Below are 27517 nucleotides of genomic sequence, written 5' to 3' on the forward strand. Positions count from 1 at the left end.
CTATTAACTATAGCCTGACACCTTTATTTATTAAGGAGAAACACTTCTGTAAAACGGCCGGGGGACAATATTATATTTTACCACACAGCGGTCAACCTCTATTCAGGGACACCCTATTGAGGGGAAATTTTGTTGTCATCTTATTCTGCAGTACATAATGTTCCATAAACATCCCTCTTTCCAGTATTTACCTGGTAGAATGACATTGAATACTTTCATTAATTCGAATTTCTTAGATTTAGAGATCTTTCCATGGAATAAAGTACACTTAAACCTACACATCCAAGGTTTAGGAATAATTCTACAGTCGATCTGTATTACTGTTTGATGCCTACGGTAGCTTAAGCGAAGGTCTTTATCAGGATATGTATTAAAAACGTAATCTCCGTACCTGGTATATTAATAAGACTGGCGCATTTTCATCTTGCATACAAATTAGTAAAGTTTTAATAATAAACATAAATCTATCCACGACGCAACGAACGAAATAGAAGAAGTTAGGCCTCTTTAAGTCGCATTAACTGTGTTTTAATTTTTTAATTAACATTAAAAACATAATATTAAGTTCTGCTTATTTCATAACCATAAAGGACTTAAATGCAGAAATAATCATGAATCTATAAAAGTTGCACAATATTCATGCCTACAATACAAACACCTAACTATAAACTGCCTAAGACAAACCATGTCAAGCGAGTTGACCAATGACAAGCGACAGTTCGAATAAATCATCGCTTGTAATTGATCAACTCCCTTACGTTGCGTTGCGTAGTTGTGTTGCGTCTCTAGCGGGAAACACGCATTGTAAGGCTAATAAATACGTAAACATTTAAAACATAAATTGGAACATTTACACACAGAAAGTGCACATTTTCACTTTCTATATATAGGCTACTCAACAAAATAGACCGTTTAAAAGTTGATATAACAATTGTGTTTACAAAAATCGGTGGTGTTGATGGTTAACCTTGGGTCGTTTCCTTTATTGGTGTGAATGTATTGAAGTTACGTTTTATCACACGTAAACATCTAAGTTATAATATTTTTAGCTTACCTGGGATATTGTCTTTAACCAGCTGATGTTTTTGCTGTCTAATTTTGTTTTGACATTATGAAACTCTTTTACAAAGACCCTTCTTATAAGGCCTATTGTTTATACAAAAGTGAATAACATTCTTCGATTCGATTCAATTTCATTGGTTTAATTGAATATTGAATAAACATGATATAAGGAGTCATAGTAGAGATATTGAGCAACAATGGCTATTTCTCTTCTCAACAAAACTAATAAGTGCGTAACGACATGTTATCTTTTGGAATCTGCGTTTAATACTATTATCTAAAATAAATGTAAAAACGTCAATAAAAATAAGCAATATTGGTAAGAAAACAAATCTTTCAATCAAATTGAAATTCAAATCAAATTACTAAATATTCGAATGCGGTTGTAATAGTTACAGTTACAAAAGCTTCATTATTTGAAATATTAGGCCAATACTCATATTAGAAAAGTAAAACATCTTGGCCTCTGGAAGAAATGCTTGCCAAGTTATGTGTATTCTAAAATAATACAATAAATAAATAAAAAATGTTGATTGCCCATGAAATGTTGTTTACAAAACTCGGGACGCCTGACATGCGATCATAAAAATACCAGGAAAAAACAATATTTTTGCAAACTGTTTTATTAGGCATAATGCAATTTGATTATAGGACAGAAATGGTTGATATGTACATAGGCTTTAAAACGCCATTAAAACAAGGCCATTACATGGCTGCAGTCGCGTGCTCAAGTTAGTGTTTACCCACCGACCGACCAACCGACCGACCAACCGACCGACATAGTGAGCCGTAGAGTCGCGTTGCACGCGGCTAAAAATATGGACACTACGCCAGGCACCTAATAAGACAATAATAAAGCTAACGGGTGGCTGCAATGTAGCGGAATGACAAAAGCACGAAAGAAACAAAAGCTTCCCAGGTACGTATAATGACCCCAATCTTAAATCAAAGCATCTTCATGTGGTATTGCAATTTAAATATAATGCCCCTTACTTAAATTATTAGTGCAGATTTTGTATATTTACCAACATGTATAATCAATCGACAAGATGCAACGTGTAGTCATTTAAGAAAGGAGATCATTGTTTTGAAAGTTTGGCCCATGACCGCACTTATATTGCGTGATCAACTCTTACAAGACCTTGCCTATGCAGACGGATACTGTATACATGATCAACAACACGACACACCTTTGACAACGTATTTCCTCTAATCTAACTTCTTTAATATAAAATTTACATACGCCAGTAAATCCGGCCACACGCAACAAGACAGTCTACCAGTGAATACCAAAACATTGATTTGGAATAGTAAAGCTAACGATGACGCAATTACAGAGATTTGTGATGTTGGTAGCGATTCTTATTGGAACTTTAATAAATGTTTCTAAAGCAAATAGGCCTACGTAAGTATCTCAATATCTTCAATATTTTGTTTTTATTTTGTTTATTTAATTTACACATAACTCTTAAAATTAAACTAGGAATAATTCACGTAACATACCGTCTTGAGTTACAGGGTAATAAGCCCTTCTACTAAAATTATTAAATGTATAATTTATGTTTTTGGTTCGTTTTATCAAGAAAATATGATGAATTTAAAAAAAAAAATCTGTAATTTCAGATGTTAATAGGTTTTTCTTAATTAAAATTTATTTAGCGACGAGTGTTTTGTAAAACATTATTGCAAAAATAAAACAAATAACAAAATAATTTAATATGCGTTTTGTATTCTTTACCTTGTTTTCAATGATCTTGCTTTTCAAAATTATCAAATATATTTACGTAATTTTTTTTGTTAGATTACGAATTCTATTTCATAGATAAAACGAACTGGTTTGATAAATAACTTTTTTTACTGATAAACACTTCTTAATTATTTTGATTGACACATAAATGGCAGCTTTAATATTTTTGCACATTTGTCACTCTAAATGGAATGTTTAGATTTCTTCTTTTTCATACACAGTAAAAGTCGATTATGCAACACATTGTGTTGTAGTGAAGTCTTGGACTTAAACGCTACTTGTGATAAGGTTTGCAACGAATGCAAGAAAAACCATTCAGGTAATTATCTTTTTTTTTCTCTTTGTGGCGTAAACACCACTTTTATTCACATTAATATCATCTTTCATGTCATCACATAAAATCATATTATTTATCTCATTTCTAATGTCATTAGGCCTACAATTTGATAAACTTCATCAGTAACATTTAAATCTTGTGAATTCAATTTGTATTCCGAATTACCATTTTCAGGTAGTTATCTTAATATTTATTTTTCCTTTTTTAAATCGCGTGAGTAACCGACCATTATTGAAGGGCAGGTGCAAGAAAAAGTATATTGAACTGAATTTTAAACCTGCTTTGTTTACTAAAAGAGAATTCTGAATGTTGAAGGGCACAAAAGACTAACAGACTATTATATGTAATAATCTTTTTACAATAATAACTGTGTCTAATATTTTTATAGTTGATTAGATATACACAAACTAGTCTAACTTCAGAACATTTGAAAATGTTAACTTTTTCTTTCTTTTTTGGAGAAAAAAGTATTTCCATAGAAAAGTCAGATTTCGAACTCTCTTATTGTGGAATTGTTTTCCTCTTAAACATTGAGACTAGTTGTACTACGAGGAGAGACATAGCGAGTGAGCAGAGAATATTATTGAAAAGAAGATTGCTTGTTTTTCACCAGATTGTTTCTGTTAAAATTGTTCCAAAGAATTTTAGAAATAATGTTTTATTAATTTCATTATAAATTATTTTAACCATATTTGCTTTATCAATACAAGTATCACTATTCATTTTAAGTTTGAAGTACAAACTTTATAATGGATATATTATATATTGGATATTCCTCCTTTCGATTTAACTATATCTTTTCAAATATTGCCTAATACAATGATTGTTTTTATCTTGTAGTGGGTGGCATATGCGAGCTGAGAACTTCAAAGAATACACAGCGAGGCTGCAACAAACACTTTACCTGTGATGTCACTTGCAGGAACGAATGTAGTGTGGGAAGAGAAGGTATATCGGAAACCCTTATTTCTAATCTACTTACCTTGTGTGTTTCTGAACCTGAACAGGTTACACCATGGAGATATATCTATTTTAATTATATTGTATCTCTAAACTGTAATAATTGTTCTCCCTCAATCAGTCAATCAATCAATCAATCAACCAGATTTGTTTTGCTTTTTAAAATTTCTTTTGTAAGTGTAAAAAAAGTATAGAAAATATAAGAAAATTTAAAAAAGAGGTTTATATGAAATATAAAGTGAATTTATAAAATTTAAAAATGTTATAGGCCTACCACTGATGAAGTTAATCCCATTGTAATGATAAAAAACATTAGAAAATAACAACAATTTGATAATAATGTAAATAATATGAAGATGTTATTGTGGTTTCATGACTATGATGATATTAATGTGAATAAAAGTGGTGTTTACGCAACACAAGAGAAAAAATATATATATCACCGGTATAACATAATAGTAATGTTCAAAGGCGTTCGACAAAGTTGAACAGGAATTAATTAAACTGAATATTTATAAATGAAAATATTTATATATTAAAAAAAGATAATACACAACATAATAAAATTGTTTATTTATGATTATGTTTTGAAATGAAGGTGAGTGAACCTCACAAAAGAGAAAGGTAAACAGGAAAGATGTGTTTTCAGACGTTTTTTTACCTCATAGTAAAATAACGCCTTGATTAGCTAGTCTTGAACTTCACACTTACAGTAAGATTTCGGGTTTACTGTTTAGTTTGATATTTATTCTCATGTAATTATTTATTTTTAATAGACGACGAATCTGGAGAAAGTGATTTCGGCAGTGGGGATCACCACACTACGCAGGTCACTCCCGCCGTTAACCCACGTACTTCCAGTAATACACAACACACTGACGAATCGGAAAATCTTGAAAATGATTATTTTGATGCAGCCACATATGATGATGATGATGACAGTTCGCCGCCAGTTCATTATGAATCCACTTGGGGCCTTACGGAATTGCATGTTATTCTTATCATTTTAGCGGTGTCCCTCTTTCTCATGATTGTGTTTGTGTTAGTTTTCTTGATGATAAATGAGAAGAGGCCGCCACCGGTAAAGTAAGTAAACTTTTACATAACTATGTATTAATATAAACAGACCATTCACGATGAACAATATTAAAGTTATTACCGATAGAAAACTAATCTGAATCTAAACTTACACACGGCTCCAATGCAACTATTGTGACGTATAATGTTTAGTATAATTAGAGAAGCCTTTGATTCTTGGAACAATAGAAGATATTGTTTTAATATTATAAGAACCTGTATCAAGATATACTACGAATTCAGTAGTATATATATATATATATGTTTGGTAAAAGTGTATATGAATGGTATTTACGTAGTATAAATAATTATATAATAATATGCAAATATGTTTTTTTTTTAAATAGCAACAGTAGAGGGCAGTATCCACCGTCAGTATTCTACACTGGTAAAATGGCCACAATAAGCCAAGGTTGGTTATTTTTAGTTTAAACATTCCTTTAAAAATTCAATTTAAATGTAGACTTTGATAATTACTAAAAAAAATAGATAGTTTCACTGAATGTACGGTTATGGTATCACCACCACAACCACTGCACCAGAGAACCATCAGTGACAAAACAGGTGTACTCCAAATCGAAAACATAGTACGACATGTCTAATGCTAACTTTAAATTTAATGGTTACATTGTAATTATTATTTGCATTTTAATCAACCAGGATTTTCAATTAGAAATGTCAGAGTTCGATTTTAAATACATTGGAAACCGCAATTATTTTATATGAGGCAAACACTAATTTATTAATTTGTTCTCATTGCAGGATTCAATCAGCCATCGACGGACTTCTCAAATGCATGGCGTTAGTTAGTTCAACGACGGCGGGTTAAATAGAAAATATCTAAATAATTTGATTCAGCTGACACTATACCAACGATATAGTTACTTATAAAATTCGTTAAGAATTATATAATAATAATTCAAAAAGTATAGCGTTACATGGTGTGTGACAATAATTATGTGAGACAATGGTGTGTGGCAATTTAGTGTGTGACAATGTGTGATGGTGACAATAACTAACGTTAGATTTTGATAATGATTGCAATACAACCAGTGTGTTATTTTGTTTTCTAGATTTTTAAACTTTTTTACTAAAAACAAAAACCTGTATTATATTTTTGGGACTATTAGTGAGACTCGAGCGGTTTTGTGAATGATTTCACACAATCAAATTGTCTAAATAATTAACTTATTTTAATGTAAAAAAATAACATTTTTCTTCATGTAATTGCTAATTTGTAAATATGAAAAACATTCAATGTTATGTGACGTTGTACATAGTTTATACTTAGTGGCGAGATTGTACATTTTTGATACAGTAAATATAAGACAAATTACATAAACATTTTTCGAGTCGAGTACTGCCAGTAATAAATTAAGTAAATGCGATGTTATGATGACTACTTTCTTGTTTTGTTAAATCTGTTTCTATAACACTTTTTAATCAAATAGAAATAATATTATCGCATAATAATTGAATTTCAAAAAGTTCCTTATGTTGGTCATTTTCTGACAAAAACAGGGGTTTTTTCCTCGGAAAAAGGGCCAAATTTCAAAAACATAACACGGAAATGATAAGTGCATAATATAAGCTCAAGAAGGAAATAGCAGGTAGACGATATACGGTAATCATGCATCTAGTGAACAAAGACTCTTTGTGAAAACGATAATAATACTTACATTGATTTATTGAATGAGTTCATTCAGTGTTCACTACAGTATACCTAGCGTGTAATCACATACTGGGAAGACCAACTAGTCGTTATAGTCCACATTATTGGGTGGTGCATAGAAAACGTTATATAGAAATAAACTAGTGAAATGAGATTCTCAATCAACAATTTACAGTAGAACCCTACTTTGGAACACCTCAGGGGACACCTCATAACGGGGATTCTTTCGTGGACGAACGAGGGGAATCGTGTTTTAACTTACGACAAAACCCTATTCAAGTGACACCCCTATTAAGGGACAGCTTCTTAATAGGGGTTGTACTGTAGATCCGTTCAGGGAGGTGAATATGTTTAAACTGTACATAATTGGAAAGAAGTGTGCAATACAAACTTGACAAAACATGTAATTACACTCCGCGAACCGATTGATGTAATACAGTAGGAATACGAAATTAAATCATTCTGAACCTAATGATATTATTATTATTATAGTCTATGGGATAGGCATGGGGATATGAAAGAGATTGTCACCTAGCGCTACTCCACCGCCCTTCAGTTTCTCGAAATGTACGAGTGAAATAATGTAGGCCAAAATCATCCAGAATAAGCTTGTAGTAAAGCTTGGTTACCACTAGGACGCAACGCAAGAACGTAAGTGCAACGCAAGCGAGTTGTCCAATCACAACGCGATGGATCATCGAACTGTCGTTTGCTATTGGTCATCTTGCGTTGCGTCTACGTCTTGCGTTAGGTCATAGTGGGAACATACTGGGGTTAGCTTAGAAAACACATTCTAAAAGAAGGTACATTATAACAACAACAATACCCAAGTCTTTAGACATCGATTTATGGTGTCTTTAAATGGAATGCATTGAAGTCCTGAAGCTTAAAGAGTGCAAGAGTACTGATCGTTACTGTACCATGAAAGTTGAACCCTAAACAACAATACATTTGATTGCGTCATTGAAAATCAGTTTGTGTTTTCTAAATGGTTGCATTGAAGCATACACAAGAAAAGGTAAAAGCAAACACGGATATACATGTTCATCGGTTCACAAGAATTCGTATTAAAAAATAGATACTACTATAACTACTACTTTTAAAGTTATTGCTAAACATTTACAGCGACGTATGGACAGAGTGTGAAACAAAAATGCGACTTCAATCCTTCTCATTGATTTGTATATGTTGTATCTTCTGTGTAGTGGATGACGTTATTGCCAGTGACCCAGCGTGTATGCAAGCATCTAGGTAGGTCTAAACTAAAATATACTATGTTGTCAAGTAATATATAACTAGGCATTAAACACTAAAATATTTATTGTAATACTACAATATATATTTATATAGGCAAGTGATATTTAGTTAGGCCTAAATATTAAATACTATGCCGATTCTAGACCTATTACATTATAAGGCACGTAATATAATAGTTAGGCCTAAAATTACTGTTGAAGTGTATTATAGTTAGTTAGCCTAAAATATTAAATAGAATTCCTTACAATGTCTACAATGCCTTACAATAAAAGTCTTTTCAACGATAAGCTACAGCAGAAACAAAACGAAAACAATAACAATATTTTTGTGTGTTAATTTACAGATGTTGTTGTGAGTGGGCTGGTGACAGTAACCGTAAGTCAAATTTCATTTATTTATTACAATTTACGAAGTTTAGATGTTTCAGTGTAAAGTAAAGGTTAATTTAGTATGCATAATTTAGCCGTTCTTTTTTGGACGTTCTCGAATACACAGTAATTTCAGCGTAAAAAAACTGACGATTTCAAATGTACGTACCGCAGGACTATAATACATTGCCGATTACAGAAACGAATAAATAGACACGATGATTTATGCAGTCAACTAAAATTATCACCCTGTGATTTACTTCCGAAAGAGAAACCACATTTTTTTTACTCATTTAAACAAACCCAATTTGTGTTTTGTATGTAACATTAAGGTTGAGGGAAGGTACAAAGAGGAACCATTTTTAAATATATTCTTTATCCACTCAGCAACGAAATATTGTTTTCATGTTTTATAGGCCTATAAATAATATACATTTTCGATTTAATACTTTGTTAAAACTGTCACTGTCATAGTCGATTGAAATACAATAGTAAAGTACGTGTGACGATACACCACTACGACGTTTATATTTTTCACGCTGCTGCTCTAGCCCGCTACGTCACAAGAGATAAATCATTCAGATATAAATATATATATAGTAATTTGTAATTCAATTGGGCAAATTTCTTAGTTTTTTCGTTTTTCACTTTTCTTTTCCAGACATCACACCACTTGATATCTTCGTTAAATACGTTATTAGTTATCCGCTTGGTATACCAAGCGGATAACTCCTTGTAATTGTATGAGATCAATATTTTTGGTTATCCGCAACTTAGTTGCAGGATAACCCATGTGATTGTAAATATCTTTTTCATCTTCTTTGTTATTCTTCTTTCTTTCCCGGATTTCTGTCTACAGCATATCCCCTATTGCTTGTGAATATATCTTTTTGGTTATCCGCAACTTAGTTGCAAGATAACCCTTGTGATTGTAAATATCTTTTTCATCTTCTTTGTTATTCTTCTTTCTTTCCCGGATTTTTGTCTACAGCATATCCCCTATTGCTTGTGAATATATCTTTTGTATAACTTTGTCATTATATGGACATTTACCTGAAGTTGTGCACCTCCATATTTTTAATGACGTTAGAGTCGCGCAGCGTAAGTTACGCGCAATTTTATGAATTTCAATGATAGGTCATAGATTATAAACCAAAAGTCATTTTGTATTGACACTTGGTAAAAATTTAAGTCATATCAAGGGCAAACTTTCTATGGATTAAAAATGACATGTTTCACAAGAAGTTACGCGCGCACGCGCATTTAAAATTTAAAAATGCGCAAAATTAATTTCTAATCAACTTTCTACGCTGATCATGCCATTTTGAGCATGTAAAAAATTCCCACGCGCGCGAAAAAATTTACGCGTAAGGTGCGTACGGAGCATGAAAATCATGTGTTTTTTTCTTGAATTATGATTTTACAGCCTTTCTTAGTCATTTTAAAAAAGATTTACATCATTTCAAATTAAAATGACATCATACGAACACGTTGATTTAGACCATTTGCGCGCGTTTTAGTTGCAAAAGTGACAAAATTTTGTCAAAATTATGCCTATTTTGAATCTATTATAGCTCCTCAGGATCAACCGTTACCCCCAATTTTTTTAATTTAATATTGAAGCAGATATGTTGTAGATATGAATTCATGCAGAATCTTTACCCCTCGGATGTTATGACGTCATCGTATGGCCAAACGAATGTAAAATGTTGGATTTTTGACTGTTTCGTTATTGCTCATTACATTAAATAGAGCGCATCTCGCTTATACGTATTCTATTTCCTCATATATTTTAATACTGTCTAGGTCAATCAACTATCTTTCGCATGAGTTAAAAATATTTTAATTTTTATGACGTCATCATGTCTAAAAATGTAAATAACGTGGGTCACCTATTTTCATCTTTACAGTAAATTTCAATCTGTTATAGCTCGTCAGAATAAAAAGTGATAATCATAATTAAAAGGTTTTCTGGAAGCTATTGGATTGTAGATACGAATTCATGTGAACATTTTTCAAATCAGATGTTGTGACGTCATCATATAGCCAGTTGAATAAAAAAAGTCGTATTTTCATCTCTTGCATAAAAGTTCATTGCGTTTAAACGAGAGCGCATCTCACTTTCACGTGCCCAAAATTCTTCAAATTTGTATTAATGTAATTATTTAGATAATTATCTTATAAAATAGTTATCTTTATAAGTCAATTTGATGACGTCATCGTGTTAATAATTGGCTTTAAAAGATGGGTCTCGTAATTTCGTCTATGCTACCACTGTATATAACATATACAGTGTATTCTGTAAATACTGTAATATGCTGTATGCTACAAAATAGGTACAATTCAGCACTGTAAACATATTTAATTCATGTCATAGGATGGCATAATAATTTTCGGCGTTCATATATTTTAAACGTATGTGCATGTTGCGTTTGCGCGGATAACCCGAACTCGTCAAAGTGACGAGTTCAAATCTAGTTGGTTATCCGCAACTAGTAAGTTGCGGATAATTGGTTATCCGCAACTAGTAAGTTGCGGATAACCCTTGTTATTGTAAATATCTTTTTTCTTCATCTTTATTCTTCTTTCTTTCCCGGATTTTTGTGCGTCGCATATCTCTCATCCTTGTCAACATAAAATTGTATAACTTTGTCATAAGATTGACCTGTAGCTGTAGATGTGCAAGAAACTTCGTTATATGACTTTAGAGTCGCGCAGCGTAAGTTACGCGCGATTTTATGAATTTCAATGATTGGTCATAGATTATAAACCAAAAGTCATTTTATATTGACACTTGGTGAAAATTTAAGTTAAATTAAGGGCAAACTTTCTATGGATTAAAAGTGACATGTTTCACAAGAAGTTACGCGCGCACGCGCATTTAAAAATTAAAAATGCGCAAAATTAATTTCTAATCAACTTTCTACGCTGATCATGACATTTTGAGCATGTCAAAAATTCCCACGCGCGCGAAAAAAATTACGCGTAAGGTGCGCACGGAGCATGAAAATCATGTGTGTTTCTCTTGAATTATAATTTTACAGTCTTTCCTAGTTATTTTTAAAAAGATTGACATCATTTCAAATTAAAATGACGTCATACGAACACGTTGATTTACACCATTTGCGTGCGTTTTAGTTGCAAAAGTGACAACATATTGTCAATATTAAGCCTATTTTTAATCTATTATAGCTCCTCAGGATCATCCACGACCCCCAATTTTTTTAATTTAATATGTAAGCAGATATGTTGTAGATATGAATTCATGCCGAACCTTTACCACTCGAATGTTATGACGTCATCGTATGGCCACACGAATGTAAAATATAGGATTTTTTACTCTTTCGTTATTGCTCATCACATTCAACAAACCGCATCTCGCTTATACGTATTCCATTTCCCCCGAAATTGTAATATTGTCTACGTCAATCAACTATCTTTCGCATGAATTAAAAATATTTTAATTTTTATGACGTCATCATGTCTAAAAACGTAAATAACTTGGGTCACTTATTTTCATCTTTACAGTAAATATCAATCTGTTATAGCTCGTCAGATTAAAAAGTGATAATCATGATTAAAACGTTTTCTGGAAGCTATTGGATTGTAGATATGAATTGATGTGAATATTTTGCCAATCAGATGTTGTGACGTCATCATATGGCCAGTTGAATTAAAAAAGTCATATTTTCATCTCTTGCGTCAAAGTTCATTGCGTTTAAACGAGAGCGCATCTCAGTTTTACGTTCCCAAAATTCTTCAAATTTGTTTTAATGTAATTATTTAGATAATTATCTTCTAAAGTGGTTATCTTTATATGTCAATTTGATGATGTCATCGTGTTAATAATTGGTTTTAAAAGATGGGTCTCGTAATTCCGTCTATGCTACACTCTATATAACATATATACAGTTTATTCTGTAAAATACTGTAATATGGTGTATGCTACATAATAGGTACAATTCAGCACTGTAAACATTTTTATTTCATGTCAAAGGATGGCATAATAATTGTCGAGGTTCATATAGTTTAAAGTACGTGCATGTTGCGTATGCGCGGATAACCCGAACTCGTCAAAGTGACGAGTTCAAATCTAGTTTTTCTGTATTATTCTTCTTTCCTTCCTTCCTTTTTGTGAGTCGTGTTCCTCTAAAATGTGTAAACATAACATTTCATAACTTTGACAACATATGGGCATTTACGTGAAGTTGTGCACCTCCTATTTTTGAATGACGTCATAGTTGCGCAACGTGACTTATGCGCAATTTTATGAATTTCAATGATTGATCATAGATTAAAAACCAAAAGTCATTTAGTATTGACACTTTGACAAAATTTAAGTCATATCAGGGGCAAACTTTCTACGGATTAAAAATGGCATGTTTCACAAGAAGTTACGCGCGCACGCGCATTTAAAATTTCAAAATGCGCAAAATTAATTTCTGATCAACTTTTTACGCGTTTCTTGTCATTTTGAGCATGTCAAAAATTCCCACGGTGCATATTTTTTTCTCTTGAATTATATTTTTCAAGCCTTTCCCAGTGATTTTGAAAACAATTTAGACCTTTTCCAGTTTAAATAACGCCATACGAACACGTTGAATTAGACAATTCGTGCGCGTTTTTTATGAAAAAGCTTAAAAAATCGTCAAAATTATGTCTTTTTTTAAACAGTCATAGTTTCTAAAGTAAACCGTTAACCGTTTATTTTTATTACAAAATCTAGAAGTTGATGAGTTGTAGATATCGGATCATGCATCAATAAGGCTAAAAAAACATTGTGACGTCATCGTATGGCCACACGAATGTAAAATATAGGATTTTTGTCTCTTTCGTTATTGCTCATCACATTCAATGGAGCGCATCGCGCTTATCTGTATTCCTTTTTCTCCTACATTTATATATTGTGTAGGTCAATCAACTTTCTTTAGCATGAGATAAAAATATTTTAATTTTTATGACGTCATCATGCCTAAAAATTTTAATTACGTGGGTCATTAATTTCATCTTTACAGTAAATTTTAATCTGTAATAGCTCGTAAGAATAAAATGTGATAATCACGATTAAAACGTTTTCTGGAAGCTATTGGATTGTAGATACGAATTCATGTAAACATTTTGCCAATCGGATGTTGTGACGTCATCATATGGCCAGTTGAATAAAAAAAGTCGTATTTTCATATTTTGCGTAATAGTTCATCACATTTAAAAGGGTGCGCATCTATATTTTACGTATTCAAATTTCTTCTACACGTTAATATGTTGTTCCTGAGATAATTTCCTTCTGAAATTGCTATCTAAGTGTTTCATTTTGGTACCGTCGCCATGTTAAAAATTGGAATAAATGGCGGGTCCCGTAATTTCACCTATTCTACACTGTATGTAATATGTATATTATACTGTTTGCATGTATATACTATATGACACAAAATTCAGCACTAACAGCATGTCATATTCTTCAGTTCTTGTCATAATGCCATAATCTTTATCTGTGTGCAATATTCCAACGTATGACGTGCACGTGGCGTTTGTCGTGGTGCGGATAACTAACTCGTCAAAGTGACGAGTTTCATGTCTAGTTCCATTTAAGTATGCTTTTCGGGGGAATAAAAACATTATTAACTAGAGGATACCGGTACTCCGAGAGTACAAACCTCCGCCTACTGTAAAATTCCCCTACATAAAATGTCCCCGGAAAATATATAAGTATATACAGTATATATATATTTTTTTATTAGGTCTAAGTGTAAATAGGCTAACTGCACACTACAAAGTTGTGAATGAGAGTTTGGTGTAATGGTTATGTATCCAGCCTCTCACTGTTCAGATCGCTGGTTCAAGTCCCACTGAAGTTTTTTTTTTATTATTATTTTTTTTATTTCTTTTTTTTTGTTTCTTGTGGACCTTGATCTTTGACCCTGACCAATTATATGATGAGTCATTGATCATTGTGGCTAAGTTTGGTGAGAATCGGATAAAAACTGTGGTCTCTAGGCAGTAAATAGTTTTTTGTTAGTTGTGACCTTGACCTATGACCTTTTCCCCTCAATGTCGAACTCGTCCGAGCTTTTGGGGCATAGATCATTGTGGCCAAATTTGGACAGATTCCAATGAAAACTGTGGCCTCCAGGCTGTTCACAGACAGACAGACAGATCTACACACAAACATACAGGGGTGAAAATATAACCTCCTTGGCGGAGGTAATGATATCACTGTTCCGTCGTTAAGATATCCATAATCGACGTCTAATATTAAAAAACAACAGCAACAACTTGACATCTTATAGATAAATATTCTTGCTTACTCTATTGATTATAGAATGCAAAAGAGAATGTGATGTTCATAACTCAGAATGTTCCAACAGCAAGTGTTTGTCTGAGTGCAGTAATTGTAATAACAATAACAACTGTAAGTTTTATTTTGTTGTCGGACAAGTAACGTATATTATGTTTACCCTATTGTAAAGAAACTTATTTTAGTTTATTTAAACCTTCTCGGGAAATTTGAAATTTAACTTTTTCCTTATTTCCTCAATAAAACTTTTAGACATTAAAACAATACACAACACCAATCAATCAATCGATAAACGTATAATATTTGTATCATCTATATACGATAAATAATAATAATAGGGTAAGGTCGGCATTATACTACCTTCTGTACCACAAACGTTACGTGACATGCTGTATATACAGACGTTACATGACAGTACTCGTACACGGGAACTTTTGACTTAAATACGTTAGTAAAATTAATTGGAAACCTTTTTTCAGACAGAGGATGTAGTTGTGATAACCTTGATATATGCAGTAACTGTACAGCTCGTGACGTCGGGTTTACTTCTGGTAACGTTATTATTTATTTTATTTTTATTTTTAAAAAAAGGTAAGTATTAAGGCATGCAATCAAGATGCATGGTAGTCTCTATTGAAATTAATGTTAATCATAATATCGTTAGTAACCACAATTAACTGTAAACGTTTTTCAGAGAAACCATATGATTCTGGATGCAGTACCTGTTCAACTCCTGATGATGATGATGATGATTCTATTTCTAGTGGTAAACATTATTATTTATTTTAATAAAAACATAAACAAACAGATTAGGCATAAATCAAAGTGCATGGTATATAAGTCTCTGTTTTGTTTTAACAACATAATTAATCTTAATATCGTTAGTAACTATAATTAACTATATCCTTTATCTTAACTATAATTAACTTTAAATGTTTTTCAGAGGAACCATGTAATTGTAAGCGTGAACCTAAATGTAATAACTGTCAAGCTCCTGATGACGGTTCTACTTCTGGTAAACATTATTATTAATAATTTTTTAAAAACATAGGAACGGATATAGGCATACAATCCAAAATGCATTGTATACGTAGTATTATTATATTAACAGTACGTGACACGTGAAGTCACTATGTACGTATCGGAGTTTTAATAATTTCATGCTGTTCGTTTATAGCACTGTTATATGAATCATATTATAGAACATGATTGGCTTTAAATTGGATGAGTTATATAACCATGTGCACATTGTCTCTCATAACGTCACTTAATTATTATTTTAAAAATTACCTCCGCAATATAGATACAACCATAATTGTCGTGTCATGTGCTGTCGTCGTTGTAATTATTGGTATTCTCTTAACCATTTGTTATTGGATCAAGCGAAAAGACAGAAATCAAAGGTAAACATTGTTTTACATCATGGCATTAATTCTTTAAGGTACCTACTATAATCGTTTCAAACATTGTTGTTGTATGAGCAAAGCAACATGGCAAGATTCCATTGAGTGTCGACAAAAATGTATGAGTGCATTAAGTTGAATAAACGCGCCTATTATAGAACCACGCATGATATGCAATAATATAGTGTTATTATATACATTGAATTGTTTATGTTTATTTCTAAAGGCCTCCACATTCTCCAAAGGTAAAGTATGCTGCTAATGGAGAAACCATCGAAGTACAAGGTAATGTTAACTTTTATATTTCACTTGATGTGTTGTTAAACATACAAAAAAAAAGATGATTGAAATCAAACTTTGAATGATATTTTATAGTTTTAATAAAATTATTCATTTTTTCATTGATTTTGCTTATAAGAAAGACAAATAGCTTTTTAAAATAAGATTCTAGTTAACTTTTTTTTATTACGGTTTTATCTGGTAAACAATTTGTTTCCGATCCATTTTGGGCCAAATAAATAAAAGCTACCGCACTGACATAGCATGTCACAGCAATCTGACATATAATTATTTAGTTACCGTAACCGTTACCTTTAGTTAGTTAGTATACATATTAATATAATTGATTGATTGATTGAATTGATTGAAATATATATTTATACTGGGTAACCTCTTCAGTCAAAGACTGGTCTCCCAGAGGGCCCAGTTGGTGATCAGTGGCTGTGATGTACTAATACACCGGGGTAACCCCCTACTCGTCTCGAAAGATGTACTAGGTTCTTTAAAGTGCACACGAGCTAGATGTGTACACTGGACCTACGGTTTATAGTCCTTATCCGAGAAGACTCGGTCTACCACCAGAACCATGGAGTGAGTGAGCCTCGAACCCGTGACGATGTTATGGCTGCGTAATTACGGTTCCACTGTCTTAACCGCTCGGCCACTCACTCACTAATTATTATATAACAATTTCCATTTATTTGTTGTTCTGTACTACTACTATTTCTTTTTTTTTATAAAGATAAATATTTGTTTTTATTTAAAGGTGAACCAAGCGTATCAACCCAACCTCTTCCGGCTATTCCAGTTACCAATCATTATACTCTGGCAGAATCACAAAATAACACATATGAACAAATTAAACCTTGTTATTCAAGTCTCAAAAGAAACAGCAATGGATCAGAAGATTATACAACCCTTAACAAAAACGTTGATGTAAACGCATCAAGCGCTGAAGAAATTGAAGACAAGACTATGTCATCCACCAATAGGGACGAAGTTGCAAATACGTATGCACAACTTAAGAACAAACCTGCGACTGAGTATACCACACCGTATTTAGAAAACGAAATCACTCCAAAACAAGCGACACCTAAAAAGAACGACGACTACGAGGATACTGAAGTGACATATGATAAATTAAAACACCATGCATGTACTCGCCCAAATGACGATGACATATCAGATGATTACAACAAACTGGCTTCCGTAACTGCGGCTGATGGAGATTTGGAAGGCGATTATTCGCATCTTGACAGGACGTCCAAAAATCTATCAAGTGGTGTCGAAAACCAGTATAGTCAGTTAGAATTGACTGCTGCCAATGCTGCTGATGGAACAACTCCGATAGGAAAAACAAATCATGGTTATGAAGATACTTGGTTATCAAAGACACCTGAAAATGAAAACCCGGTAATGGTTCCAGTGGTTCATACTGAAAACGACAAAAACTGTGCGAAGGAGTCAAAGGCAAACGGTGGATATGAACAAGCAATTATTAATAATTGATAAACTTTCCACAGAGAGATTTAATCTCATACCTTGTAAAGCTCTGTGTACACTATCAAACTAGTTTGACAAAAAAAGTATGATGTGGCCAAATATGGTAGTGGTATACCCAAATATGGTAGTTCTATGACATCTTTATGTCCATTTATAGGCACATCACATTTTTTGTCACATAAAGTTGGATAGTGTGTAGACAGAACTTAAGTCTACTTTTCACCTTGGACAAAAGACAAATACTTATTAATGGTGTAAACATATCTTATAGATTATAGTAGCAAAGTATAAGTAACGAGATAGTCTAAATGTTTCAAGAGTAGTATTACTGCTTTCAGCATAGTCATTATTATTATATACATGTGACTGTTTACTTTGTATGGGTTATTATGACAATGATTATATGTTTGTGTGAGTCCATTGTGGCAAAAGTACTTGCTTGCGTAGTTTGAAAAGTTAGTATATTATTTTAAATGAATAAACTTAGCAGGAACCATAGGAGATTTCGACATAAAAAGGATTTCTGAAAATACTCATAATATACGTGTATATAAAAAGAGGATTTTGTGTTTACCGATAGGTGGCTCTCTTCACAATTATCAATTAGGAAAATTGTAATGAATACATTATGAAATAAATTAGTTATTATGCAGCCTATAACAAGTTGTTGATTAACATGTTTATTAAAATCTGGTTGATTGATTGACGATTGACGTTGAGTATTGCAAAAATTCTACAATATTATGACAAATCACCCTATTATATTCGCCATTAGGCCTACTTGCCTATATTACTACTAGTCCTAGTATTTAATACAACTTAGACTCGTTAATATATGACGTGTGATGGTCAGTTAGAATATGTTTTGTGACAGCTTAACAACAGATATTCTCGATTTCCTATTTGGAAACACACGGTATACCCACCGTAAACCTTACTTTAATAGATAATTCTACCAATACAAAGCCATTACGATGATATGATATTGGCAATTTTCATGACAAAACTAGTATGATATCGTGAAAGCGTAAGATTGTATCAGTAACAAAACAGCAAGTTCAATTATATAATTCTCTATTGAACTAGATTATGTAAATTTATTCATAAAACAATAAATGTTGTTATTCGTAATACATTAAAGGTATATATATATATATATTATTATATTTTTAAACAATTAATGATGAATTTTGTTGAAACTCACAAGAAGCATCTATACAAGGAAAGAAAGTTTACTATGCGATTTATTGTTATGATTTCCTTTTCCGGAACCATTCAAAAGTATCAACACGTGATTATTACGTTCGTATACGCATTGTTATGTCTATTATATGGAAACATTTCAGAGAGGGAAATCCCCACTAAAATTGCCGATATCACGATATCACATGAAATGTCGTACATCATTAGAGTCTAAAAAATAAACATGTCGACATCGCCGTTTGCATTATATATTGTTTTTTGTGTTGTTAGTATAAATGTTTTTCAAATCTTTGCTAACCAAAGGTAAGTTTAGTCTGTTTAAATATCAGTATTATTTTTTAGATTAGATTAGGTTTTATATTTGTGGTTCTGTTTTTCGTATGTAGTAATAGTATCTCTAGATGGACTGTAACCAAAATAGACAAGTTTAAAATACAAATAAATGTTTATTCATTTAATTTATCTTTATTTAAGAATTTCGGCATACATTTGACAGAATAAGTTGTTTATTCACTGAACTCTACAGCAAAAAAAAACGCTCACAATTGGGTACTCTAACACAGTGTCTGAGTCTGATGTTTAGGTTAACATTTGAATAAAATTGTTTCTCTTCTTCCAATGAAACGATAGGCCTAATCAATGGTTTTATAACATAGGTTGGGTAGAACTCTGAAGCGATACTTTCCAGATCTCTTTTCTGAAACTATAAATCAAGACCCACAGTCTGAGCCTGGTTAGAATTTTGAATAAAAGTGTAGAGTAAGAAATATACATTATTCGAAGAAATAATTATAAAGCCGTCATTTTGGGTTTTTTAGGTCGCGTAATACTGGTTGTCAACAAAGGAGGAACAACTGCAATGGTAATAGAAAGAGTTAAGTGAGGATACAATAAATTATTTAAAGTAATATACACATTGTATTAAATATTGTATTTAAAATATAGTTACACCCTATTAATGGGAGATCTTTGGTACAAACAATAATATGATAAACACATTAACATATCCAAGAGAGGAAGCAGTCAATACGAGTATTAACTCATTCACATAAAGGTACGAACAACGGCATAAATAAAAAGCATCTCCTAAATAGGGAACTGGTCGCATTATTTAAGTGTCCCCTGAATAGGGATGTTTCAAAGGAGGAGTTGTACTGTGTTTTTTAAATACAACACGGGATTCAACACCAGTGGTATTATACCATGGAGCTAACATACTACTACGACCATGGTACTACTAACAACTGTTAGAAAAATAGATATATTTTCTTCATTGTATATTATTATTATGTTTATCAGGAGGTAAGAATGAGACCGAACTGGACGAAGATTCCGAGGACGATGGAATGAGTATAATCACTATTGTATGTATAGTGGTCGGTGTTACCGTCGTGGCAATAGGCATTCTCGTCACTATTTGTTACTGGATACGGACGAAACATAATACAAATAGGTAAAACATTATTACAGTGGTTGATCCATGACTTTCAATTCAGGCCCGCCTACGCAAATGTATTCACGAGAACGTCATAACATTTCCTATTTACTATTAAAACCTATTTTAAGATAATTATAAGCTATCCAATTTTAGTCAGAGATCAGAGGTCACTTAAAATTCGAGAACAATTGTGGTTAGACTGACAACACTATACTGATGTATACATTCATCCGCTAGTATGTTAATGTTGTCTATGAGCGTGAGATATAATAACTGACCCATCGGACATGTTATTTATTTTAATTAATTTAATGCATTGTAATGTTCCCTTTGAATCTACATCACTTTTGACGTGTTTATCCTTTATTTTACCTTAGGTCAGCACCACCAGCTACTAGTACTTTTGATAATAAAAAAACCAAACCAGTTGGTAAGTCAATAATAATAATGACAATAAACCTAAACTACTTTAATATAATTGTTTAATATTTTTTTTTTCATTTAACTTGTATTTGTTTTTTTTACTCCAGATGATGAAACCATTTGCATCCGGCCACTGCCTCAAGAAACTCTTTCTACGTCACCACATATCGTGCACACTTATGAAGAAGTTGGTCCGGCGTACACAGGCCTACAACCGACAGGGGATGGTGACATAAGCACTCGTAATACGCATGTTGTCAACAGTAACAGTGATGCTGGATTAAGAGTAGACAGTTTGTCAATTGAAACTTCACTTACAAATGTAGATGGTTATGACGAATTGAGACTTAAATAAGTTAAAAGAAATATTCAATCAAAACTAAAATTTCGATGACTATAAAAAAACTCACTCGAAATCAAGAGAGTTTTGAAGATGCAACAGAAGGCCGCTCGCATAGCATCTCTAAAGAACGAAAATAATGGGAGAGACGAAGTGTATCATGATATACATAACTTACCATATTATCTAACAATATCAGTATAATTTGTTTAGAATAACAATAATTGTAAGATCTAAATTTTGCCTTTCATATTTGACAAAAGCAAATCGTAAATCACCTACAAATATGTAAATGTAATAGTATTGCTCAGTCTGAACGAACACTGTGGACACTGATGCGTAAACACCCTTTTTTCATCACAAAAGAAAGGGTCACAACAACGACGAACTAAGACGACAAAAGTACTAGGTCTGTTTCGTATGCTTATGTCTGTTTCGTTTACAGTACTTAGTCCTTAGTATGAGTTAGAATTAAGCATTGCTGTACCACTCTTTCGCATAACAGTAATAATTTAGTATAATAAATCGTTGAGAAACTACAACTGTGGAAAGATAACTATACTGTACTTTTTAAGATTTATTTGATCGTGAAATTATATAATGCTGAAACTTGTTTTGTATATTGTCATTTTGATGACAGTTACAAGCTATGTAGACGCTCAGACTTGCAGGTAAGCATATATTGAAGATTTATTTTATTACTTTGATTGAAATTGCTTTATAGAAAACATACCTTCGGTTATTCGCTTTAGTGATTTTCTATTTTTGTTTTCTGTTAGAGTTTATTTATTTAATATTTCTTTTGGCTGGATTGCATTTTCATCCTGTACAGATTTTTATACAATTGTATTTTGAGAAGCAGTGAATTATTTTCTTTTTATTTTGTGGAACTCGTTTGTAACCCTATTAAATATTTATTTCATTGGTTTTGTATAGTACACTACCGTCAGCTGCGTGTAGCACCGTCTTAGACATGGTATGTTCTGCTAGAATTACGTTTCCATGTATGCCTTCATGTGACAAATGTGGAGAACGGCTTGACTCGACTTTCATACACGAAGGTTCGTAAATAAATTAAAATAAATAGCGAAACGAATAAATCCTTAAGCTCGGTCCCCACTAGAATGCAACGGAAGGACGTAAGCGCAACGCAATGACACAAGCGCAATGCAAGGACGTTAGAGCAACGGAAGTGAGTTAACCAATCACTGGCGAAAGTTGTGATGATCCATGGCGTCGTGATTGGTCATTTGTTGGCCAATGAAAAATATAATATATAAAATAAGATTTTGTGGGGAATTTGGTGGGGATAAAGTGTCATAATTAAAATCTGAAGCAATGACGACAATGTTGATTATGACGACGATAATGATTTCGTTATAACGATTTCTAATTTCGTGTTATGGTTGTTGCTGTTGACTGGCGAGAAATGTATTGGATCCGAAGAACGCTTAGGCTTACGTAGTATTGATAATTGACTGATGTTTAAAGCTCTGTCTACACTATCAAGCTTTATGTGATGTGCCATTATATGGACATGATGATATCACATCACTACCATATCTAAGCAATTCACTACCATATTTGGACACATCAAACTTTTTTTGTCAAACTAGTTTGATAGTGCAGACAGAGCTTAAGTGATAAATATCCTATATTCTAAATAACGAGTATTCGCAATACTGAATGAATATATATAAATTTGTATTGTTTAGTTTGTGATTCTATGGAATCAACGAATGAGAAGTGCGATATGTTGACGGATAAGTGTATTGAACAATGTGAAGGGGCAGGTTCGGTGACATACCCAGGTAACGATGTATTATTTTTTCGTTTTGGTAGTTACTGTGTAAGAGAATATAGTTAATGTAAACCTAATTTGTATATATATATATATATATATAAATCCAAAGGCAAAATACTGAAAAAAATGACAATGCTGTGGGTATTAGTGGCTGGATCTCAATGGAGATACAAAAAAAAAGCGAAAAGCTAAATCAAAACAGCCAGAAAAGTTAGCAAAGCTTTCGGGCAACACTAGCCCTTCATCAGTGCAAGTGAAGGTACTTGGACAAAATATAGATATATCAGGCAAGCGCTGCCTAAGTGGACAGGAATAAAAGAAATAAAACAAAAGAGGCACAGGCTGGTGAATAGAGGGTGGAGATAGTATTGGGTAGAAAACAAAGAAGATAGCTTGGGAGATATAAACAATTTTGGAATAAAACTAAAAAACAGCTTAAATGGTGGTTAATATTGAAACTTAAATTTAGGTAGTCAATGGAGTAATTAATTGGGTTTGCAGAGATATTTTCCCTTTACATACTAACATTGTTAATTTTAATTTATATTAGAGATATTCACCAGGAGTGATCGGACCGTACCTCGAATACGAAGTCGTATTCCAATTACAAGACTTGTTGTTAGACCTACGCCACCGACTGCAATGACAACCATGACAAGTAAAACGAACACTATGGCCTCAAGTGGTGACAACGATAAGCATGCAGATGATGGTGATGATGACAACACGGCTATGATTGCAGCTATAGTAGTAGTCGCAGCTATCATTGTAGTTCTCTGCATTGTAGCTGCTGCTTGGTACTTACTCAAAAAGAAATCAAAAGAAGGGTAGGTCACTCAATAAAAAAAATGGGGGAAAAAATAGTTCAAATCAGTTTATAAATGTGATACCGGATAGCACCAATAAATCAACGTATCCAGCCCATACCAAACCTGTTAAAAGTCTTTCTGACTGATATGACTCTCCCCCACATGATTACTTCATTGTATTCATTATCCTGTTGAAATAAATTAAATTAAAATTAAATTAAAATACCAATGTAAATGCATGTAACCGATTTACCAATCACCCGTCAAAGTCTTTGTAAAATTAGATGGTAGGTAATAATTTTACTAACTGCCCGTTAATGAGAATTTGATCAAACCAAAATTAAACTTATTTTACAATTTCCTTTCTCAATTTAATCAAATCAAATTATAGCATGGTAATAAAAACTATGTCTTTCCCAGGAGCAACAACGATTCCATCGCCTATACTGCAGACAATCTTACTTACGAGGGTAATGGTAAATTATTGTCAAATATAATTTAGAAAAAAGTATAGTAGGCTGTATTGTGTATTCTTCTCTAATGAAGAATGGTATAAGTATCGGATAACATTTTTTTTTGCAGGTGAAGTACATAAATAGGCGGAAACTACTCCCCTATATGGGGGTGTATGTGCCCCACAAACAGGGAGAAGGCAGTCACTGGTGGAATAAACATAATGAATGTGTATTCTAACTTCTTTTTCACTAATATGGATATTTTAAGTATGTACTGTTATTTCATTACTACTGACCTTTCGACCTGCTGAAAAGGATTTATTAGGCGGGTTGTTGAGAATTTGGGCATTCCTAAAACAAACCCATGAGTTTGTATAGTACGGGTAATATTAATAGAATGGGCATTATCTAATTGTAAATCTATAATCGTTAACTACAGAGTACCATCAAGGCATCTTTGTTATAGGCCTACTTTACTAGTATCTATTATAACATTTGGTAGGCACATTAGAATACTGATATAATAAAAAAAATGAGAACATAGGCCTACTACACAGACAGAATTTGACAATGTTTGGGTTTTAAATACTTTTTAAATAATATTTACGTATAGGCCTACTATAATACTCGATATAATATGATATACTAAGTAATGTAAAGTCTCCTTTGTTATGGTTCGCTGCCATTGGTCTGGTACTTGGCAATACGTATTAAAAAATAATATAATAGAATAATAAAACTACAATACATATTTAGATACACGCCTTTTAGTCGTGATAAATTGTAATAATAAGCATGCGTGTTTCAGTGTTATCTAAACTCAACGTAAACAAACTGATAAATATCACAGACAGCTGAGGGCGTCCTCTATCGACATCAAAATATAGGATAGTCCTCAACGACTGAACTCCTTAAACTTGATTTGCACATCAAAGTTATCGGCTGGTTGGAAAACACAAAATGATTTGTCTGTTTTCAAAAATGATTCGATACATAAGTATTTTGTTTATTCTACACAGAGGTAAGTTTATAATGTTGTATTTTTAACTAGTTTAAATATAGTTTAAAATAGGCCTACTCACCGATTGTTTTTTTTTTTACTTTTAGTTTATCGGATTTTTAGACTTGATTTACTATTAATAAGTTGAAGATCAATCAATCAATCGTTGTATTCATTTAAATAAATAAGTAGACCACTGTGACTCAAAAATGTATTTAACTGGTTGTGTTAGCGGGACTGTAGCTTGGTAGTGAACATGTTTAATTTGCAGTCACAAGACCCTAGGTCTAGCAGAACAGAACTTACAAACTATTAAGCCATTATAGGCATACAATTGCGTAGACTTAATTTTCATGTTATTTCGAATTTTTTTAAAACAAAGTAATATTTAAGTCTCAAGTAGACCAACATTGTTCTAAACATTCTGCCTTTCTCCGAGAAGACAATTTTGTCCAAATTAATTCATTCTGATTTAAAATACTGACAATTTTACTATTTTTTGTTTTAAATTACAGTTTTTCGGCTAAATATATATGGGGCATTCATATACATATATGGCCAATGTTTATTATGAAAGTCAAAAAAAGAAAAAAGACTGTACAAAAAAAATGTTATTATGAAAATTGTATGCGTCGCGGATGGGACGGCAAATGGACATGACTTTTGAGAAGGTTTACGTATTGTAATATTTCTCCTCATTTAAAAGAGATTTTAAAATTTGTTTTGTATTATTATGTTGCCAGATAGTTGTTTTAGATAACTGAATGTTAATTATAAAAATTGAACTGAAAATTTATTAATAAATATGATTTATATGTCGTTACGGACGGGACATTTCTAACGTCGCGGACAGGACAACTTTGTCCACGTTAAAAAATTGTATAATTTTGCTATTAAAAAAATTTAAAAATAAGTTTTTTACATCAATGTAATCTTTTATTTACAAATCAAAATATAATTCAACCTTTGAAACACTGTTTAAAAGTTTATGTCAAGTGAAAATATTAAAATTCATAAATATGAAATATTATTTATAAAATTAATTATTCGAAGAGTTATAACGAGAAGCAATATTGTAAAATGTTATCAAAATATTTATTTACACTAATATAAAAGTTATGCTTGGCATATTAAACAAGACTTCAAGATATTAAAACATTTAAGGCGAATCTTTAAAAATTGGCGTTGGCGTTTGATGTCTTTTGTGAATTTGTTAGTGGATCCAAGTTGCATCTGAAATTTCCTTCTATCCTTGCTTGGATTTAATAACTGTAGGCCTACTTCTATTAAAATTCAATCTTAATTATTTAGTATCTGATTTATTTATAAAAGGTTCTTGGTTGAAAATTCACCAAAGAATGAAATCTACAAAGCGATGACCGCACCCAATACTCCCATTCATACTGGTCATGTTGTTTTGGATTTAGGTATTGTTCTTTTGTGGATTGTTATTTTAAATACAGACCACAATGTTTTGTGATTAATAAACAGTTAACACCTTTGTACAGTACTTTTCAGCCTACAGTACAAAAACACTTTTTAATTCTTACAATATTGTCATCACATCCATAAAAAAAATGTCCCATCCGTAACATTCAATAAATTTTGATGGTAATGTTTTTTTAATAAAAAAATACAAGTTTTAAAAAACTTGTTTAAATCTATTGCAATTTAATATCCTTAGGAGTTGAAAATTAAGATTTAAAATTAGGAATTAAATAACAATTTTAAAGCCATTACTTCAATAAACGCAAGTGAGGAAAAAACCCCAATCGAAATGTCTCAGAAGTAACAATTATGAATTTTGAAATGCAAGTATGAAATTAATAAACATTTTTAATAAAATACTTTATTATGAATAATTGGAGCTTACTTTAAAAAAAAGTAACTGCAGTATATTTATGGGCAAAAATGTTAACAAGATGCATGGTTTTATTATGAAATAAAAAGGATTTAAATGATATGTGCCGTCCTTAACAAAAATGTCTGTCCCATGCCTACGAAAAATGTCATCCATATATTTTTGAATATGACATTTTCACCAAAAGTTTCAAAATATTTGTTTATAATGTATTGCATATAGTT

At 32.1% G+C, this 27517-nt stretch overlaps 4 protein-coding genes across 7 annotated transcripts; all 4 read left to right on the forward strand.

Annotated features, from left to right (window-relative positions):
• The first annotated feature begins 2300 nt into the window (after positions 1 to 2300).
• Positions 2301 to 6595, forward strand: LOC144852031 (uncharacterized). The gene is made up of 6 exons (XM_078710091.1): positions 2301 to 2467; positions 3031 to 3128; positions 3987 to 4094; positions 4883 to 5192; positions 5531 to 5595; positions 5946 to 6595. Exons 1-6 carry the CDS (start codon positions 2385 to 2387, stop codon positions 5987 to 5989), a joined length of 708 nt encoding a protein of 235 aa, XP_078566217.1. The 5' UTR covers positions 2301 to 2384; the 3' UTR covers positions 5990 to 6595.
• Positions 6596 to 7879: 1284 nt separating this feature from the next.
• On the forward strand, positions 7880 to 18830 carry LOC144841302 (uncharacterized). 2 transcript variants are annotated; one of them, XM_078697591.1, is made up of 9 exons: positions 7880 to 8106; positions 8456 to 8487; positions 14800 to 14889; positions 15255 to 15326; positions 15470 to 15541; positions 15719 to 15790; positions 16079 to 16178; positions 16405 to 16463; positions 17224 to 18830. In XM_078697591.1, exons 1-9 carry the CDS (start codon positions 8009 to 8011, stop codon positions 17964 to 17966), a joined length of 1338 nt encoding a protein of 445 aa, XP_078553717.1. In that variant the 5' UTR covers positions 7880 to 8008; the 3' UTR covers positions 17967 to 18830. The 2 variants fall into 2 exon arrangements, with proteins under 2 accessions (XP_078553717.1, XP_078553726.1); XM_078697600.1 differs by lacking the exon at positions 15719 to 15790.
• A 368-nt stretch (positions 18831 to 19198) lies between these two features.
• On the forward strand, positions 19199 to 22108 carry LOC144841348 (uncharacterized). Of its 2 annotated transcripts, XM_078697664.1 has the most exons (5): positions 19200 to 19466; positions 19982 to 20037; positions 20463 to 20616; positions 20979 to 21031; positions 21132 to 22108. In XM_078697664.1, exons 1-5 carry the CDS (start codon positions 19387 to 19389, stop codon positions 21377 to 21379), a joined length of 591 nt encoding a protein of 196 aa, XP_078553790.1. In that variant the 5' UTR covers positions 19200 to 19386; the 3' UTR covers positions 21380 to 22108. The 2 variants fall into 2 exon arrangements, with proteins under 2 accessions (XP_078553799.1, XP_078553790.1); XM_078697673.1 differs by lacking the exon at positions 19982 to 20037 and having other exon boundaries at positions 19199 to 19466.
• Positions 21965 to 24965, forward strand: LOC144841338 (uncharacterized). 2 transcript variants are annotated; one of them, XM_078697643.1, is made up of 6 exons: positions 21965 to 22035; positions 22301 to 22425; positions 23080 to 23175; positions 23719 to 23995; positions 24398 to 24453; positions 24560 to 24965. In XM_078697643.1, exons 1-6 carry the CDS (start codon positions 21965 to 21967, stop codon positions 24574 to 24576), a joined length of 642 nt encoding a protein of 213 aa, XP_078553769.1. In that variant the 3' UTR covers positions 24577 to 24965. The 2 variants fall into 2 exon arrangements, with proteins under 2 accessions (XP_078553769.1, XP_078553777.1); XM_078697651.1 differs by having other exon boundaries at positions 24398 to 24447.
• Positions 24966 to 27517: the final 2552 nt, after the last annotated feature.

This window comes from Antedon bifida, chromosome 1 (genome assembly GCF_963402885.1).
Source record: "Antedon bifida chromosome 1, ecAntBifi1.1, whole genome shotgun sequence".
Lineage (NCBI taxonomy): Eukaryota > Metazoa > Echinodermata > Crinoidea > Comatulida > Antedonidae > Antedon > Antedon bifida.